The following is an 18,974-nucleotide window of genomic DNA, read 5'->3' on the forward strand; positions in this document are numbered from 1 at the left end:
AAAATTGTGAATGGATGTCTTTGTGGCAGCCTTATAAGTCCCAGTAATCAAGATATTTTAAGCCAAAACTACCAGTCAAGTCTGAGCTCTGAGATAAAGGGATATATCAGGAGCACCTCTTAGCTATCTTCTAACAAAAGCACCATTTGATTTGAATCTTGAAGAATACTGAGATGTGAATGTAAATAGGAAGCCTTATATGAGCTGCATGAACCCCTTGATTGGACGATCAAAACTAGGAACAACAGTAGCTAACAAATAAGGAGGATTTCCACACTAGAAAGTTAATGTTTCAGGCTCATGAGATGGATAGAAGCTGTTACTGAAGGTCCTTGCAAAAGAAATCTGAGAGATAAGAGAAGCAGGTCTGAATTAGTTAGTCCTGAGTCAAATTTCTGAGGGATCCTATAGGTTCTACAAACACATTGATAAAAGGAATAGTAAAGACAAGAGGTGACCTGTTAATAGGCTAAATTAGAGTGTATAACCCTTTATTTTCAATTTATTTTATTTATATATTTTTTTTGCATTTTACTGTATTTTATATTTCTTCCTTTTTATTCCAATGTTTAATGGAAGGTACAGGTTAATATCTAAATACAGATGAGTTACACAGGAAAGTTTCAAAAGAAGAAACTGATTTCAAAGCTTTCCCTTCTCACTGGATACATATAATTATATATATGCATTAAGAATTTGCTAGTAAAAGTACTCAACTAGGCAGAAACACCAATTCTCTTGACTGCATTATTTCTAGTGATTTTTTTGCAAGGTGAATTGTTTGGTCTATTACATTTTATTCAGTTTCTAAGCAAGTGTATTTGTTGTACTTGAGCCATGCTAATGAACACTTTTATCATTCTGTTGAATCAGTCTCATATCTGAGCAACTATAATGAACTTTAATCATCCTAATACTTAATACATTTTATTAGACTTTTATTAGAAATCGGAAGACTGTCATGCTTAAAGACCAGTGCCTTCTGTTACCTGTGTTAACAATTCTGATCCAATTTACTTCCTGGCTTTACTAGCTGGGTTCCTACAGAATCGTATGCCAGATGAAATAGATGAAAGTGGAACAGTAATTGATATAGGAGACAAACAGACCGTTACTATATTAACTGAGAATTTCTCCCACCAAGAGCACTTTTAATTGGTTGTTTCTGGTTCCATAAGATCTCTTTTGTACTGCTTAAGAAAAGCAGACTTAAGACCAAGAATCTGTCTCACTCAAAGGATAACGAATTTACCTAGGCCTTAAATGTGCACAAGGTCCCTAGTTTTACAGATGTGATTCAACTACTTGTTTTGAACATGGACTAAAAGTGTTCTCTCAAAAAGATGCTAGCCAAAAGTCAAGTTTACTACTCAGTTTACAAATTCAGTCTTCTACTGGAGAATAAAATTCTAATATTTTTTCTCACATGATCAGAGCACCTAAGTGAAATGTAGATGGCCCTAACCTTCGCTCATTCTCAACATTATGGTTTATTAATTTCAGACTTCTGAAAATCAGCTGAGGACACTGGTATTATTCAGGTAACTCTTACTGTGGAATACATCTTACATAACTGTAAAACATTAAAGTTTCAATAGAATGAATCTCACCTAAACAGCATACCTTTAACTGAGGAATAATCATGGAATCCATTAATGCATTTTCAGACACATTCTACAGAGCTGACTTATGAAAACTTTAAGCTATGGATAAATGAAGTATGCATTGTCTATATAACAATAAACATTTTGTAAGGGACATATCCCATAGAAATAATATTTGTGGTATGCAATTCAGTGACTCCATGATTCAGATGCAGTACACTGATTCTCAGCTACAGAAGACATATGGTCCTTGTACAGCAACTAGACTGAATGTAGCTATGCTTTGAGATGCTTTTAAGCAAACATGATATGTGCAAAGAGCAAAGTCCTGCACTTGGAGAGGAAAAAGCCCAGGCACCAGTACATGCTGGAGGCCACCCAGCTAGAAAGCAGTTCTAGAAAAAAACGGAGCTAGGTGTCCTGGTAGACACCAACTGAACATGAGTCAGCAATGTGCCCTTGCTGCTGAGAAAACTAACGGTATTCTGTGCTGCATTAGGCAAAGTATCACCAGTAGGTCAAGAGAGGTGATCCTTCCACTCTACTCAGCATTAGTAAGGCCACACCTGAAGTACTGTGTCCAGTTCTGGGCCCAGTACAAGAGACCTAGACATACTGGAAAGAGTCCAATGGAGGGCTACCAAGATCATCAGAGAACTGGAACACCTCTCCTATGAGGAGAGGCTGAGAGGGTCGGAACTGTTCAGCCTGGAGAAGAGAAGGCTCAGAGGGGATCTTGTTTTTTTTATATAAATACCTAAAGTAAGGAGACAAAGAAGATGGAAGGAGGTTCTTTTCAGTGGTGCCCAGTGCCAGGACAAGAGTCAATGGGCGCAAACTGGAAAATAGAAGGTTCCACCTAAACATCAGGAAGCACTTCGGTGCTGTGCAGGTGCCACAGCACTGACACAGGCTGCCCAGAGAGGTTGTAGAGCCTCCCTGCTTGGAGATCTTCAAAAGCTGCCTGGACATGGTCCTGGGCAACTTGCTCAAGGTGGGTTGGACCAAATGGTCTTCAGAGGTCCCTTCCAACCTTAACAATTCTGTGATTCTGTGATTGCTTGATTAATACAGTTTATATTTTTTTCCAATTTATAGTAATGATTACCAGCTTGCAAAGTGAGATTGGACACTGATATAAAAAAAGTTTGCTAGAATCAAAAAAAAAAAATTTGCTTTATGAGAAATTTATTAAGATAAACTAAATATATTTAAGCCAACATTGTTATGAAATACAGCACTATTCTAATATTTTAGCAAGTCTTTCAGACACACCACTTCAAAAATGTTTTTTTCCCTGACAAATACTTCACCAAAATATATCTGTGTGTGTGCTGTCTTTCCTTGAGACAGTGTTTCTTCCCCATTTTGAAATAAAACATTTACATTTGCATTGTTCCTTTTCAGTTACTGTAAAAAACTGCTGAAAATATATCTGATATATCTCTGATAAGAGTGACAAGTCTAAATAATTATTTTGTATGCATTTATTTGTGTTATAGAACATTAAAAAAAATCTTATGTCCTTGAAAGAAAATTATGTGCAAAGACTGGAACAATGGGAATTTATTTGTTTTAGTTTGCAATTAAATTTTCAACACCCATCTAATTGCCTTTTCTGACTTCATATCCCAGGGGTCTCAAGCCACCAGCTGAGAATTACTGCCTTAGGGTGAAACACAAAGAGAAAGAGAAAATGTTTTTACAGTAACAGAACTCAATGAAACGGTTCCACCACATTTGTCAACAAAGAATGTGGATTTAAATTTCCATTTCTGTAATATCTTTAAAATTCAGGATTTTTTTTTTCAATCTAAGGAACTAAAATAAATTAGCAGATAACAGATACAACAATACGTACATAGTGAAGATTTTTGTTTTTTGTTTTAAAGCACAGTGTTGTTTTAAAATTTTCATTTTGTCTTCTCTTTTAGACCTTTAAAACACTAGTTTTTGATATGCAGTTTTATTCAGCATTAGTATAGTTCACAACAAGACACATTACAGCTGCCATGTTTCCATATAAAATAAAATGTAACCCACAAACTTTAGTTAACTGCACTTGAATATAAGTTAAAATTAAATGTATCCAAAGCACCAGAAACTGGATTCATGTGAATTGCAAGGCTTTGCAAAAAAAAAGTATGTATTAGTACATTAGTGGCTTCCATATCTATCTGCACGATGTATGTTTGCTCTTACCAAAAATAAATAAATTTTAAAAAAGGTACATTTTTGTGATGTTCATTTTTTAATTTATTTTTTACCATCTGAAGTCCATTCAGATGAGCAATTTCAGAAGAGTTTAAAAAAAAAGGAGGAGTGGGCAGAGGTCAGGAAGCTTTCCATCAAATACAAAAAAAAAGAAAAAAAAAAAAAAGATGTTATTACCTCAGGAGAAGGTAGTTGAGTCACCACTGAATCACCAATTGTTGAAGTAAGAAGTTTGTCACCTAGAATATTTTCTAAATGTTCTGCCATAACTTCCTGTTGCTTAGGGCTGCAGTGATTCTCTAAAGACAGTATAACTGGATACTCAGATGCCTGAAAAATATAATTTGAAATCTATTATGATTAACAAATAAAAAAGGACTTATTGATTCCCCAAAATATCTTACAAAAAGCCCTTTTGTAGTAATTTGTATTTTTCTTTGTTTCCAAAATATGTCAGTTGTTTCATGTTAGTAGCAAAATAAAAATCTCACAATATTTATGGAAAAGAGAAAGCACAGTTGAAACAGTAACTGTAAGTTCAGAGAAGAGAAAAAAATGCATCCTCAGGAAGTTAGGGGGAGTTGAAAAAAAAGGACAGATCTACAGAGAATCGAAGATCAGTTAAGTACACAAAACTTCATTAAAGAAATCACACAGTATTTATGTTGACCTTTGGGAAGTGTATATTGAACTGTATTTCTACAATAATCAATAGAAAATAACTTATCAGAGGCATTTCACACACTGACTAATATTGAATGTGAAGAAATTAGTGAGAAAATAAGTGTTAAATCAGGCAAAAATCAGGCTGATTCAATTACACAGAGCAGACTACAAGATGATAGCAGAAAGCAACATTTCTCACAGACTTAATTACTCAGCTGATACACAGAGCTTCCAAAGAATGATACATTGGTTGCTGTGTGCCTGGAACAGCTTTTCTCAACAAATGAATTTACAAAGAAAAAAGAGAAATAACACTGTCATCTGAAGAAAAAAAAAAAAAAGGAAAGAAAAAAAAAGAAAGAAAAAAAAACTCACAAAGGAGGATAGGGCTAAAACCTAACAGACTAAAGCATAAAAAATGTTTAGGTTAATTTCAAAGGAGATTTAAAACATTCCTAGGTCTAAAAATATCAGTGATATTAATCTTCATCTCACAAACACGACTCTTTTGGTGCTTTTCAGAATTACAGAAATCTTCATTTCTTCAGACCTAATATCTGTTTTTGCTAAGAAGCTTTTGCACCTAAAACGCATATCACAACTGCCCTTAAATATGTAATTTCATCCCAAATAGGAATTATCATATTGCTTATATGATTTTTTAGAAACAATGACCATGTAATGTTAAAAGTAATTTTATGAAGAGGAAACAAGAAACAAGGAAAACAGAAATCAAAATGACTGCAATTTTCACATGCATATTGGAAGAACCAAGCTTTGACATACTTTTGTACCCTAAATTTATCTCTGACCTGTTTTAGTGATGGATCCTTTTTTAGATGGTATATATTTTAAATGACAGTGAGAAACAACTGAAACACAAGGCAAAAATCGCTTTCAACTAAACATTAATTGTAGCCACTAGTTTCCTGTACAGGACATAGATTTAAAATGTTTCTCTGTTTTGCAGGGTAGGGTGCTTGCTTTGTGTAAAAATAAAATAAAATAAATAAAATAAATAAAATAAAATAAAATAAAATAAAATAAAATAAAATAAAATAAAATAAAATAAAATTCCTCCATTGTATACACAGCTTTGGTATGAAAAGAAGGAAAATATTTTCTATTTGTTCATTTTTAAAAGGTAAAACTCTTATTATGAAATTGAAAGTCACAGTATTAAACAGTATTAAAGGTTTCTTGTTTAATTTATAAGATATTAACTGAAATACAGTATTTCAAGTATCCTTTAAATTTGTTAAGAAATCACTGTTTTCAGTGAACAAGCAATGCAATTATTTTTTTATAATGTCATGAATTTTTCTTGGGACACTACTCCTTATTCTCACAACACTCAAGCAAGATAGATGAAACTTGGGAAATCTAGTAAACTTTAAAGAACAGCTCAAATGAGACATCCATTTTGACTGTGTAAATAATTTTCATAAGTTGCCAGCAATACTAGTGGCTACAAAAAAAAAAAAAATAATAATCTATTCAATCTTTGCTTGGGTAGGATCTAAACTGTCAGTTTATAAGGAAAGAATCATTTTACGTTACTGTTTTTTACACTTTTTCACTGAGGATTTGCTCTTGACCACCTTCAGAAGCACACCTTAGGCTAGACTGAAAGTTGGTAGGAACTATTGTCTATCGTTGTAATTTTATCATCTTTTTCTGTAACCTGTGCCTCTTAAATAACTTTTACATTACACCTATATATATAATATACTGTGTAATAGCAAAAACAGGCAAACTAAATCTGATGTGTCATGAAGAACAGGGAAATAAAATCATATTTTTTTGTTTTTACTATCTTATAAAATCAAAAAATAAGTAAATATATATAGAAATCAGAACAAACAAAAATATAGTTGTTTAAATCTGAAAATGCTATATTTATGTTTGTATAAAAATCCATATAAATGTATGACCATATGTATATACATTCACACATATAATGTAAATGTAACCGGAATGCAAGTTATCTTAACTGTGTTTCAGAACTTCATTTGAGCATAAGTTTTGCTCAAAACCTATATAAGAGATTGAGACCGTATGAAAAGATCTCAAGCTTTTGCTGCTTTGCCAGAGACAGACCGAAGGGGCACTGACCTAATGAGTCTTCTTACAAAAAGACCTTTATCAGGCCTTGAAGTCAAAATAAAAGAAGAGTAAATGTAAACACATTAAATCTCAACCACGGCTATAGTTTAGCATTTTTCTCTGTTTTATAAATTCAAACATAGGATATAAGACAGAGTGACAGCAACAGAAGAGTAAGTGAAATAAAGAAATGAAAAGATACAAGGAAGGAAAGCAAAACATTAGACTGATTTGGAGGTAGTTGTACAGTTTATATTCAGTCCTTGCTTAAATGATCTCAGGTGAGAATTCTACATAACAAACTGATTAAGATCTTCTGAATTCCTTGCACCAAGCTTGATTTAAAATCAACATCAGCAAAATACTTTTATCTTCCATTTATATACAGATTGCACAGTTTTCCCCTAATTTAATTCAGTGATGTCCACTCCACAAGCACTGCCTCAGGTTTTGTTTTGTTTTGTTTTGTTTTTTTACCCTGTAGAATATCAGACAGCAAGCATTTAATAAAGCAGGCTTTATTAAAACCACCATAGCATAGGCATACATAGCATAACATATAGATACATACCGCAAATGCATACTTGTCTATCACACGAATCACAGAACAAAATGAAATTTTGCTCGTTAAAGTATGACCATGATACACAACAGGTTCATTGTTTGAGCCATCCCAGCAGTCAATTTCCAGGCAACGACATCCTTTTAAGAGAGCACTTCAAAAGAGCAAAAGAAACAATTTTATGGTCAAAAGGAAAATACCACACTTTAATATATGTCCCTATATTCCAAGCACATTGAATAATTACAAATATACTAGTCTACCATCACAAGATGTAAATTCAATGAAATTATAAAAATATTAGACAGAGCTATATTTTCTGCTGTTTATCTTAGGGATGTTAGATAACATAATTTATTAGAGCATTAAGAAGGAAGATACATTATCTGAATATCCTTCACTAAGGATTAAAAAAGAGAGTCAAAGTTTTGAAGAAGGACTTTGGAATGCTGGTAAATGGTTGCTTAAAATAGAATAAGAAACAGTTGAAAGAACTTTGTATTTATTATTATTCCATGATTTTTCTGAAGGTTTGAGAGCCGTTATACTTAAAAATACCAGCATATCAGCATCACACTAACAAAGTCAGGTAGTGCTTGGTTGTTATGTAATTTAGTTGTTCTCCCCACACCTAGTCTCCAAGAGGAAGAGCTAAAGTTTCCTCAGTATCTTAAATTTACTGTTTGCATTTTTAATAAGTTAATGGCACCCCTTACATGTCTTGGGTTTCTAATATTTGGCTTGCTACCAATTTAAACATTTCTTGTAGACTGTTTTACCTTATTACCAACTTGTCCTTTACATGCTACCCTTTATACGTTAAAAATATCTTAAATATGCTTCTAGCTGGATATGCTCTAATTTTATCATTTTATGCTTTCTTTATACCAATAAGTAGATAAACAGGAAGTGAATGGCTTTTATATCAGATTTGCAATTATTTTAAACAATATAGTATTTACCTCATATCATTTTAAATACTGTTAGAAACAGATTCACTAAGGTTTCTGATGGTTGCAAGCCATCAGAGAATTTCTAGACAGCAACCAAAAGACAAAAGTTCAGTCGAATGTTTCCAACGGCTTTCACTTCACTGAAGTAGTACAAATGTTGGAATTTGTACTTTGGAAAGTATAGGAATGCTGGACACCTGTCTTCCAGATCTTCATATTTTCCGTCTCTCTTTGTTTTGCCTTTAATACATAACCCTTTTTCTACCTCCCTGTTTGTTTTGTTTAAATGCACCTTAGCCATAAGGCATTCTGGTTTCCTTCTCCTTTTGGAGTCATATGCTGCACATTCAAACCCTCCTGGCTACTATAGTGCCCACACAACACCCCCCACCTACCCTTTTGTTTGTTTGTTTGTTTTGTTTTTGTTTCTGTTTTCTTAACTGACTTCATTGCAACAAACACTAATCACAGATAACCTTGACATACTCCACCATGGTGTGCTCTCTATATTGATCAGAATAGAGTTGGCCCTGGAATTTTACATTTATTTCAGGAAGCTTTTAATTTTTGCATGGTATGTTGAAATTAAAAACTGGTTTAATCATATACTGTGCTGAATACTATAGATTTAATTTGCTTTGAGGTAGATGTTATGTGCTGTAAGTGATAAAATAGATTGTTTCCAGACTACGAACAGATGGCCTGGCAAATATACTGAAAAGTGTACACACAAAATAAAATACCACTCTCTCATTTTCCACTTTTGTCTGTGATGATTTTGTCCTTTACTGCCAAACAGCATTACATGTGAGTTAGTATCAATTTTTAAAAAGCCTAAGAATGTTTACAATATTGAAAAACAATATCTAAATACCTGATATATCCAAATAAATCACTGGGCCCTATCAGTTGGTCAGATATCAAGTAGGTGTTGTGAGAAGATGAAATAAAATAGTCACATAATGGGTGGTTCATATCTTGGTAGACAGTCCGGTGATCTTTTTTAAATATTGAAGAATCTTCTGAGCTCATGTACCTTATAAATCCTTCAAATGACAACTGCCTTCTTTTCCTCACTGAAAAAAAAAAAAAAAAAAAAAAAAAGGGGGGGAGTGTGAAGCCTGCCAGACTGATAGTTATATGTATCTGTGTACTTTCCATAATTTTTAGTAGCCAATTCTGAACTTTGTTAAAGGTTATACAGCATAACACTTTCCTGCTACTTTAAAATTCATAAAAAACAACATGAACACAAACATCAGATGTGTACAATTCTGGAGCTGATGTGGTTCTAAATTAGCAGATGAAATAAATGTGTACTCGTTTTTGTTCTTCTATGGACATCCGGAAGAAAAGATTGCAACAGTTCTAATTAAATGTAGAGGAAAATATTTGTTGTTGTTTAGTTTTGGAAAGTAACATGCCAGTCAGTGAACAAATAGATTTTTTTCTCAGTAGGAAAAAAAAAAAAAAGCAAATTGTTCTCCAAAATGTCAGTCAGAGACTGTCAAAATAATCTTGCAGAAACTATGATTCCTAGTACCAAACATCTTCAATGGTGGAAAATCCCAAACAGATAATGATGAAATAATATTTTAATTAGAAGTATTTGAAATAAAAATAGCACCTTAACAAAATAAATGCCCTCAAAAATGAATTGGAAATCAAGCTTATTATATTACTGCATCTACAACAAAATGTGTTAATTGCCTTCATATGCATGATAGTCATCCCATTTGTTTTGTTTCTTTTAACTGATTTAATGACAAACAGATCCATTATACTGCCAACTGCTGCTCCAATGTCATGCTTCAAATGTAATAATTTTGCAAATGATATAATCTCAAAAGTCAGCTTTCCTTCAAAACACAACCTAGTGTGAATTAGTCAGGGATTGTGTCCAGTTCTGGCTGCAAAATAACCTCATTTTTGTCACCATAGTAGGATAGTGATATTTAAGCAGTAATTAATCAGACATTACTTTATGCTAATAATTTAAAGAGATCAATCTGTGCAAACTTTTGCTAAACAAACAAACAAACAGACTATCTGAGCTATTAAATTTCAATACAGCTATTAAGAGTTATGATTTACAGGTTACAGTTGTAATTACCAATCTTCAGTATCATTCTGACTAAAAGTTTTATATCTAAATAAGAATTTACTAAAATTGTTCCGATGATGGCAACACAAAGAAAATAATTGTTTCTAAATTACACAGTTTTTGATCTTTGCAAAGTTTTAAAATGCTAAACAGTAGTAGAAAATAAAGATGAAGTCTCTCCAGAGGTCACATGTATTTACATACATATATTGTGCTTAACCATACAAATATGCGGGTTGGAACTAGATGATCTTTAAGGTCCTCTCTACCCCAAGATGTTCGATAATGATTGAAATGTTATTCCTACCAGAAGTCTGTTTAAGCTGTTCTTAAAGACTATCATTGACAAAGAGTACGCAGACTTCCTAGGAAACCATTTCAGTACCTAAGTAACCTTACTGTTAGAAAGTTTTTGATATTTTCCCTGAAAATTCCTCAGTGTCTAATATGTTTGTTCTGTTTTGTACCATTCCTTTCAGTTTCTTTCAGTCTCTTATATAAAAGAAGACTATTACACTTCCCCTTTCCTGAAGAAACAAATCCAATTCACTCCATTTTTCTGATTTTAGTTAGGCTTTCTTAAAATTCTGATACTTTTCATGTTCTCCTTCACCTCTTTCCAATAGGTGAATTAAGAAGGATTTCTTAATGCTGATGCCCGAAATAGAATGTAGGATTTATTTTTTTTTAGATCATCCATTTGTAAAGATCATCAATCTAAATTTAATAAGATGACTTTCTATTCCATCATCAAACTCACCAATGACATTGAAGTCTGGATCCTAACACAATGCTCAGTGAAACTGCAGATTGATGTAGCCTTTCATTTTGATGCCAAATCTTTGATGACTAACTTCTGAGAGTCATTTTCTAATGAGTTCTTTATATACCATATAGATATTTCGCCAGCTTCCTCAACTTGCTTTTTATAATGTAAGAATGTTAAAAAGTATGATTTTTCGCCTATTCACCAGTGCTGTTATTCTCTCATAGAAGGAATTTGGATACAGTTTCTTTATGAACTATCCCTACTATCCCTTACCATGTGAGAGGTTATTATATATTCATCATTTGTTTCATTTGTCTAGTTCCATGGATTTTCTCTAAAACAGATATTACACTTGATCGTTCCCAATCCATCTTCCATTCTCCATGTGTTTTCAAAGGTAAGCTCTTATAGCTTGTTACGGTCAATTTTCTAACTCAAGGACTTGTCAACTTGTCTTCTCTGATCTGACTAAGTCATTTTAACATGTCCCACTCTTCTCTTTCCATATTTTTGACTGAAATCTTACTGTGGTCTCATTAATAGTAATAGCCACCTGATTGTACTTAGGTAGTGGATCAAGTATTTCCTTGATCTTTCTTTTAACTGACATATTTACGGAATTACCCTGATGTCTATTGATAGTTGTATCTCATTTAGCATCTTGACTGTTTTGACATATCCACATGTTCATGTTATATTGTTTCAGGCGTAGCAATAGGATTAAGTTTCTACTTTCTGGGTCTCTAAGAAATGGAGGGAGAGGGGTTGTTTTTGTTGTTGTTTTTTACATATTGCTCAAAATAGAATATGATCAAGCTGCTTGTTTTATCTGCTGTGAATTACATGAATACTAGACTTAATTCCTTTGAAGAGAAAGTTTTTCATTAACAGTATTTGATTTTAATTACTATTTATTTTTCAAGCCCTATGTTGTTCTCTGTGAAACTGCAAGTTGTGCAACTCTTTTTTTTTTCCATTTTTTATTTACTAATTTATACATATATGTACAGTTATCTTTTAAATTAATGAAAAATACCGAGTTTCCAAGTTTTTGGTTATTTTCTTAATTATTTTTAATAATTTTTGGCTAGTCTTGTCATTAATAAAAGATAAGTCTTCTCATGAAGAGAACTTATGTTTACATAAATACCATCATGACTACAATCTCCTAAAAGTGAAAATATTACTTTGTAAGGTAAATTTGTGTTACTTTGTTAGCCAACATATAAGCTCTTTGGCTTCAAATTTCATTTTATTTCTGTAATTAATGGACTAAATATATGTATATAATTATTTATTTATTTATTTGTATAGCTTATCACAGCCCTTGAATTACATTTTTTACACCTCTTTTTTCCAGGGTTGGTAGTTGCTGTCTTTGAATAGTATGCAATTAAACTCATGTTTCTGAGGAACCACCAAAACTCCAAGCAACTTTGTAAATCAGTAAGACCTATCTGTAAGCAGGAAGAAAGGGGCTTTGCATCTAACAAATCTGGCAGCATATATGCAAAAGAGCATCATGTGAACATAAATGGCATACCATCTGCTAAAACAAATTTTCAGAGAACACCTGATGTTTGGTAAAAGATATCATAGTTTTTATAGCTGAAGATAAAAGAAGACTTAATTTTTTTATTATTGCTGCCATTACCTCATACCTCTTTTACCAGTGGAGGAAAACTACTGGGTTTCTTTAGAACTTTGTCTGATGAAGATACCAAAACTAGTTACGACTGGAAGGGGCTGCTTTTTAAGTTCTGATGAACAGCACAATCATACTATTTTCTGACCATTTACTGCTTCTACCTTAAGAGAAATGGGAATACATCTTAATAAGTATTCCACAGTGAAAAGATACTTTAATCAAGGCCTTATGTGTCTCCTCTAGAGGAACTTCAGCTTTTATCTCCATTAAGATCCTTTAGCACTAATTAGCAAACACACTTCTATTTGGTGCTGAAATAAAAAGTGAAAGCAAGGAAAGATTTCTGTCTTCTTGTAGCTTCTTATTTACAAAGTTCAATGCTTTTTTCTTCCCTTCCCCTTTGGATAGTCTGAAATAAAATGTATTAATTATTTTTTTCCCAAAGATAATTGTATTAAAATAGTTTGTTTGTTTTTTCCCCCATTCTTCCAGTTAAGGTAAATTTCAGCACTGCCATATATGTAAATAGAGATATATTAGAGAGGAATTATAGACATAGCCTGAGTATTTGAGAAACATATTAAATTACATGCCTATGCTTTTTAGAGTTTATTACCTTATGCTTTCTTAATTATTTATTTTAGAACTTCTTTGAAAGCATTTTTCTTTCTTCATGGAAGAAAGAAACATCTTTCATAAGATGTTTGGCAAATATTGCTAAAATATTGTATTTATCTGTACTGGATGTAGATAGTACACTTACAAAAAGAAAATTAAAGAGCATATTAATAAATACAAAAAAAAGAGCAAATTAATAAATACATTCTAGATCACTCAATTTGTTTATCTGACAGATGTATCAAGTTTACATAGTTATGTACAAAGCAAGCATGTTTTTAAGGCAGAATTGCAATTTTGACCTGGTTTTGTACTTCCTAGAAAGGAAATACACTGATAGGAGCAGAGTCTTTGAATAGCACTACTATGCAAATATGAACAGAATGTACCTTCCAACTCTCACTGCACCTTTCATCCCACCCATGCAAATATTGAATAATTAGCAACAATTAAAAAACAAGCAAACAAACAGCAAACCAACAAAAAGCTATACTAAACTTTAGAAAGATAAAGTGTCTTTGGCTGGCATAACATGGTTTCTTTAATCTCAATTATCTGAGAGTTCTATATGAAATTAATAATAAAATGGAGAAAGAACAATGTTTGTGTAGAACAAATTTGACATTTGGATTTTAGTAAGAGGCAACTGTCAGGTGTGATTCATATATTCACCACTTCCATGATCACCTCCATACATTGAATCCTTCAGTCAAAAATGCAAGCTTTAGCACACACACACAAATCTGTTAATGCAGTATTTTGCCATTAGAAATTTAAATTGTATAATAAAAATGGAAGAGCAATGTATTGCATGCTGTTCCTGAACTAAGTACAGTATCTTAAGAGAGATAATTTAGGGTTATGTCTCTTAATGATATTGAAAAGTCTTCTTTCTGTGGACACAAATGTTAAGGATGGACAAAATGTTATCAATGGATTTATCAATGTTGTGCACATCTAGTCACTGCTTTTATGATTATCTTGACATACCAAAGTTACCAAGTTTATCAGGTAACAGTTGATACTATTAGCAAACCAGTCAATCAAGTGTCAAAATCTGCTCTTTTAACTTTCTGTAATATATAGGACAAGGCGGGCAGATGAATCTAACAGATCACCCTGATGAAGAATATTCTATATCAAATTCAGAATGACAGTTGCACAAAATGGTCTATCACAACACCACATGAATCAACTATCATGTCAATCATATCTGAAACTTTCCACTAAGTATGTTTGAGTAGGAGTATTTGTTCAGTCAAAGAAGCATGAGCAATGCTCCTTTGGAGCATGAACAGCTATTATTTAATTCAGAGAGATTATTTCCAATTACAAGATAAACAATTTTCTCACAGATGAAGAAACAAACAAGAATTTGGCTTAGAATCTTAAACCAGAAATTAAATAAAAACTACAGAAACTTTATTTGATATTTACAAGCATGTTTTGTAACTGAGTAAAGATTCTTGGTCCTTTAGCTTCTTTATAGCTATTAACTTTCCCATCAGAATAAATCATTCACAACAAAACCAAAAAAAAAAAAAAACACTTTCAAATTGGTAGCTTTTTTTTGTAATTACTTGGGAAACACACTAGTTTTCAGAAAGACTAGGATACATTTAATAAAATTTGTTCTAATTTAAAAGGCAATTTCAGAAATAATAGTAAAAAGAATCAAAAGTTTTGTAGTTATTGTTGGACAGTGAGTGACTCATTGAAACACCTAATGCCTTCTGCTTTTTGTTGAACAAGTGATCCAGTTTCTTCTTTCCAAAACAGTGGGGATGGGAAGCATACATATTCCAGGGTTATCATCCCAAAAGGAAGATTCATCTCCTTCTTGGGCTTATTACTAATTTTCCTTAACCAGTTACTGATCCCACCCAGTATCAAAGACTGGGAACCAAAGGAAACCAATACAGCTAAACATCTGATAATCATCTTCCACTGAACAAAGTAACAGCTTCCAATAAAATGTACTTAGCTCTAATTTCCTTTTCTCAGCTTAGCTGCAAATTTTGTCTCTAGTTATGTTCAGGAAAACTCAGCAGAAATGCAACAGCACAACTTTAAGCAGACTTCAACAGTTGAAGTATATGCATATTATCAATTTAACGAATCGCTTATCTCACAGTTCTTATGATTCAGATCATGATGCAACACATTACTGAAATCTGGAAGAATCCAGCTCAAGCTTCAGATTTCAGGCTGAATTACCAGTGCTAGCTGCTTAGATAGCTTCCTTCTATTGCAACACAAGAAATGTCATGGATTCCTTGAGAAATACATGTGAAACAGCATGAAAAACAACAACAACAACATCTATAAAACTGCTAGTCGGTGCTGGCAGTTTGCAAGGGAGAAATACAGAAATGCTGTTTAGGCATACAGAAATGGTGTTAAGAAAGCCAAAGTTAAACTAGTTTTTGAAATTGTCATGGGAGATCAGTGGCAACATGGAGAATTTTAATTGCTGCATTTTCTGTGTTTTAAAAAGGAACATGTGGGCTTGGTGTTGAATGGGGCAGGCGGTTTAGTGACAGCAAATGCAGATAGGGCTAGAATACGCAATGCTGTCTTTTTCTTTTCATCAACTAAGTGTAAGCTTTGTGCCTACAGACAGGGTTCAAGGAGAAAAGGAACTACAAGCAGTGGAAGGGGATAAAGTCAGAGACTACTGTAGACAGCTTGGCACATAAAAACCCATGGTACTAAAAGCAATGCATCTGAAGGTGCTGAGGCTGTTGGCTGTTATCATTGCAAGACCATTCTCTATTATCTTTGAAAGGTCATATTATCAGGGGAGACCACCATGACTGGAGAAAAACAAACGTTGCTCTCTTTTTCAAGAAGAGCAAGGACAACTCAAGGAACTACAGGTTGGTCAGCCTCGCTTACATCCTTGGAAAAACAATATTGCTCTTAGAAGCCATTTCTAGGCACATTAAGGAAACTGTGGATCTCTGTCCTCAGGAGGTTTTAAGATTTGACTGAAAAGAGCCCTTGAACAGAAAGGTGTAACAGGTACCCTCCTGAGGCCCCTTTGTATCTGAAAAATTTCATGACAGTGTGTTTAGAGACCTACCCTTATAAGCTGATTAGAGAACAAAACAGAAATAGCATTTCAGGTTGGGAGAACATAAATAATTAATGACAGCTTTAACCCCAATAACGTGGATAACGACATCGTTAGAAACATGATGGGACAGATAGATAACCAGGTTCCATGCTTGCCAAAAACGCGGATCCATTACATTTTGCAAGACTACTTTGATACATTCCTTATATTCTTACTAATGATATCTAGCTGAGATCAAACCAGAGTGTAAGTGTCCACGGTTTTAGTCATACTCAATAAAGACAAAGAGATATAACCTTCTCAGTAGATATATCCTTAGAATTTGTTTTCCTCTTTTAAATCTCTGTGTTAAATTACTTCCACAGTAACTTTCTGCCAGATAACACTGAAATGCAGACAGCTTGCTAACAAAACAAAATTTAGATTTTTTATCTTTAAAGTCCAAAACATATTTGTCTAATTATTTAAACAAAATGATTGTTGCTAAAGCTAAAAAATCAGTCTGACTTCCTAATAATGGTCATTTACAATACTCAGTGGGCATTAAAAAAATTAGTGCAGTAGATCAGCTCATCTACTCTATGAAAATTGTATTTTGTTTGAAGCAAACAACATGTAGTTTTTGGACAAGTCTGTAGCAACAAGAAGTAGGAATAACTGAGCTGGTTAAGTGCTATTGCTGAGCAATGTACTGTGTAAATTTATTATGCTTTATTAATGATTTCTTGTTTTATCATATTTGTAATGTTTAAAGGTCTAAATTGCAAATAACATTTTGTACATATGCTTATAAATGGTATACAACAGACATAATTATAATACTCTTGCTTACATTAGTTTTCTTTAAAATTTCCAATTTGTATAGTCAGATGAGTATTCAAGAATATAAACACAGTCACTGACAGAAGCACAAAAAAAAAAGAGCTATAAATCAAATGCTTAAACTATGCATACCTTCTTCAACAGGTTCATACTTCAAAATAATTTCTAAGGCCCTTATTTCAGAATCTTCAGTCTGAAATTGTTCTTTTTTCAGAAATTCAATGAGCTCAGTGTCAGGTAGAATTTTGCGGTTTGGAGAGTAAGCACAGAAAAGTTCATGAAATTCAGTTCTGTGTACAATAGTTCGATAAATTGCCCTGAAATCTTCTATGTTAATAGTATGGACCTTCCGCTTGTCAACTGTTTTCTGAAGAAAAAAAAAATCAAAACAGTCAATAAAAGATATGAAACAATACAAAGACGCACATAAAAAGTCTATTATAATACTATAAGAACTAGAAAAATAGAGAAAGCTTAAGGCAACAGTGACTGTGGTACATTATCAAATGATATTTTCCTTCAATATGCAAGATTTAGATTTGACTTTCTGTGTTAGATGTATTTAATACACATTAAAAAATACCATATGACATAGTTGGCATCTAAGTAATCAAAGTACATTAATATATAACCCATGCAGTATTAAGACATTATATAAAACCACACTAAAATGCTATGCAGTACAGTAAATCTTCAGCATAAAGTTATCAAGTGGAAAATATGTTTAATATAATACCTCTTCAACAGCAATTTAAACCATATTGTAAGTATAATCCTTTAAATTTACATACAACATGCAGCAAGTTGTAATCTGAAAAATGAAATAAGGATGAGCAAATTTTCATGAGATCAAAGTCTTTTAGTATGTCAAATAAGAAAGATTGTATAAGTTTGGAGCAATTATACTTTATAATAACCTATGACATTGTGTTCTATTCTTAACTAGACAGAATATTTAACTCAGATTAATTATTCACACTTTTAGAATTCTTAAACTGTAAACTTGTTTTCATAAATAGAGCTTACAAAATGTTAGCACATTAATTAATTTCAGTGCTTCAGTATAAAAGCCACTAGAAAAATCAAAAGGGCAAAAGAAGTTGAGTAGAATAATATTTTTTTTACCATATCTGCTATTAACATTTCTCTCAGGCTTAACAATGTTGTCTACCCTTTAAATTTTGTACACAAAATATGTAACTGTGCATATGAAATACAGATGTTTCCAGTAGTTTAGCTTGTATTGTTCTTGAAAGTTTTTACATTAAGACAAACTTCAGAAATTTCACAAAATTCACAAAAATGGTCACAAAAATCATACCCAAATGGTAATTAATTGCCCCATTGATTACCTCCATAAGCTAATCAACATTCATAATTGTTGACTCCTTAAACTAAGACTAACAAGGAGGCTGGATTTCAGTACCTAATAACATGGCACCTACTATGGTTAGCAGAGCTTCCCCAGAAGTATGCATAAGCATAAAATGCCTTACTTGAGTTCTGTCTGCTCTTTAAGACTTCTGATTACCACTGAATTAGATTAATTTTGAAGAGACACCATAAAAACTAAAGGATGAATGTTACATTACTAGATTCTGTTTACGCAGTACAGTTCCCACTGTACTTGTCTGAACAAGTACAACAATAAGCAAGAATACATTAGATAACCAATACAAGCACATAAGATTATTATTATTATTTTTTTTAAATTACATACCAGTAGTGAAGTATTTGCTTTGAGTTTGTGGAAGAGAACAATCGCTTTTAATGAAACTCGGAAGAAAGATAATAATTCACTACAAATGCTAATAATACGCTTTTCATTA

At 32.6% G+C, this 18,974-nt stretch overlaps 1 protein-coding gene across 4 annotated transcripts in view; it reads right to left on the reverse strand.

Annotated features, from left to right (window-relative positions):
* Positions 1–18,974, reverse strand: part of PLCZ1 (phospholipase C zeta 1) — a 51,155-nt gene that overhangs the window by 29,225 nt on the left and 2,956 nt on the right. For all 4 annotated transcript variants that reach the window (XM_040564050.1, XM_040564027.1, XM_040564036.1 and 1 more), the window contains exons 3-6: positions 17,278–17,512; positions 8,980–9,181; positions 7,162–7,306; positions 3,996–4,148 (exon numbers count right to left, since the gene is read on the reverse strand). In XM_040564050.1, the coding sequence (XP_040419984.1) occupies positions 3,996–4,148; positions 7,162–7,306; positions 8,980–9,181; positions 17,278–17,512 (735 nt within the window). The remainder of the gene's footprint in view (positions 1–3,995; positions 4,149–7,161; positions 7,307–8,979; positions 9,182–17,277; positions 17,513–18,974) is intronic.

Source organism: Cygnus olor, chromosome 1, assembly GCF_009769625.2.
Source record: "Cygnus olor isolate bCygOlo1 chromosome 1, bCygOlo1.pri.v2, whole genome shotgun sequence".
NCBI lineage: Eukaryota > Metazoa > Chordata > Aves > Anseriformes > Anatidae > Cygnus > Cygnus olor.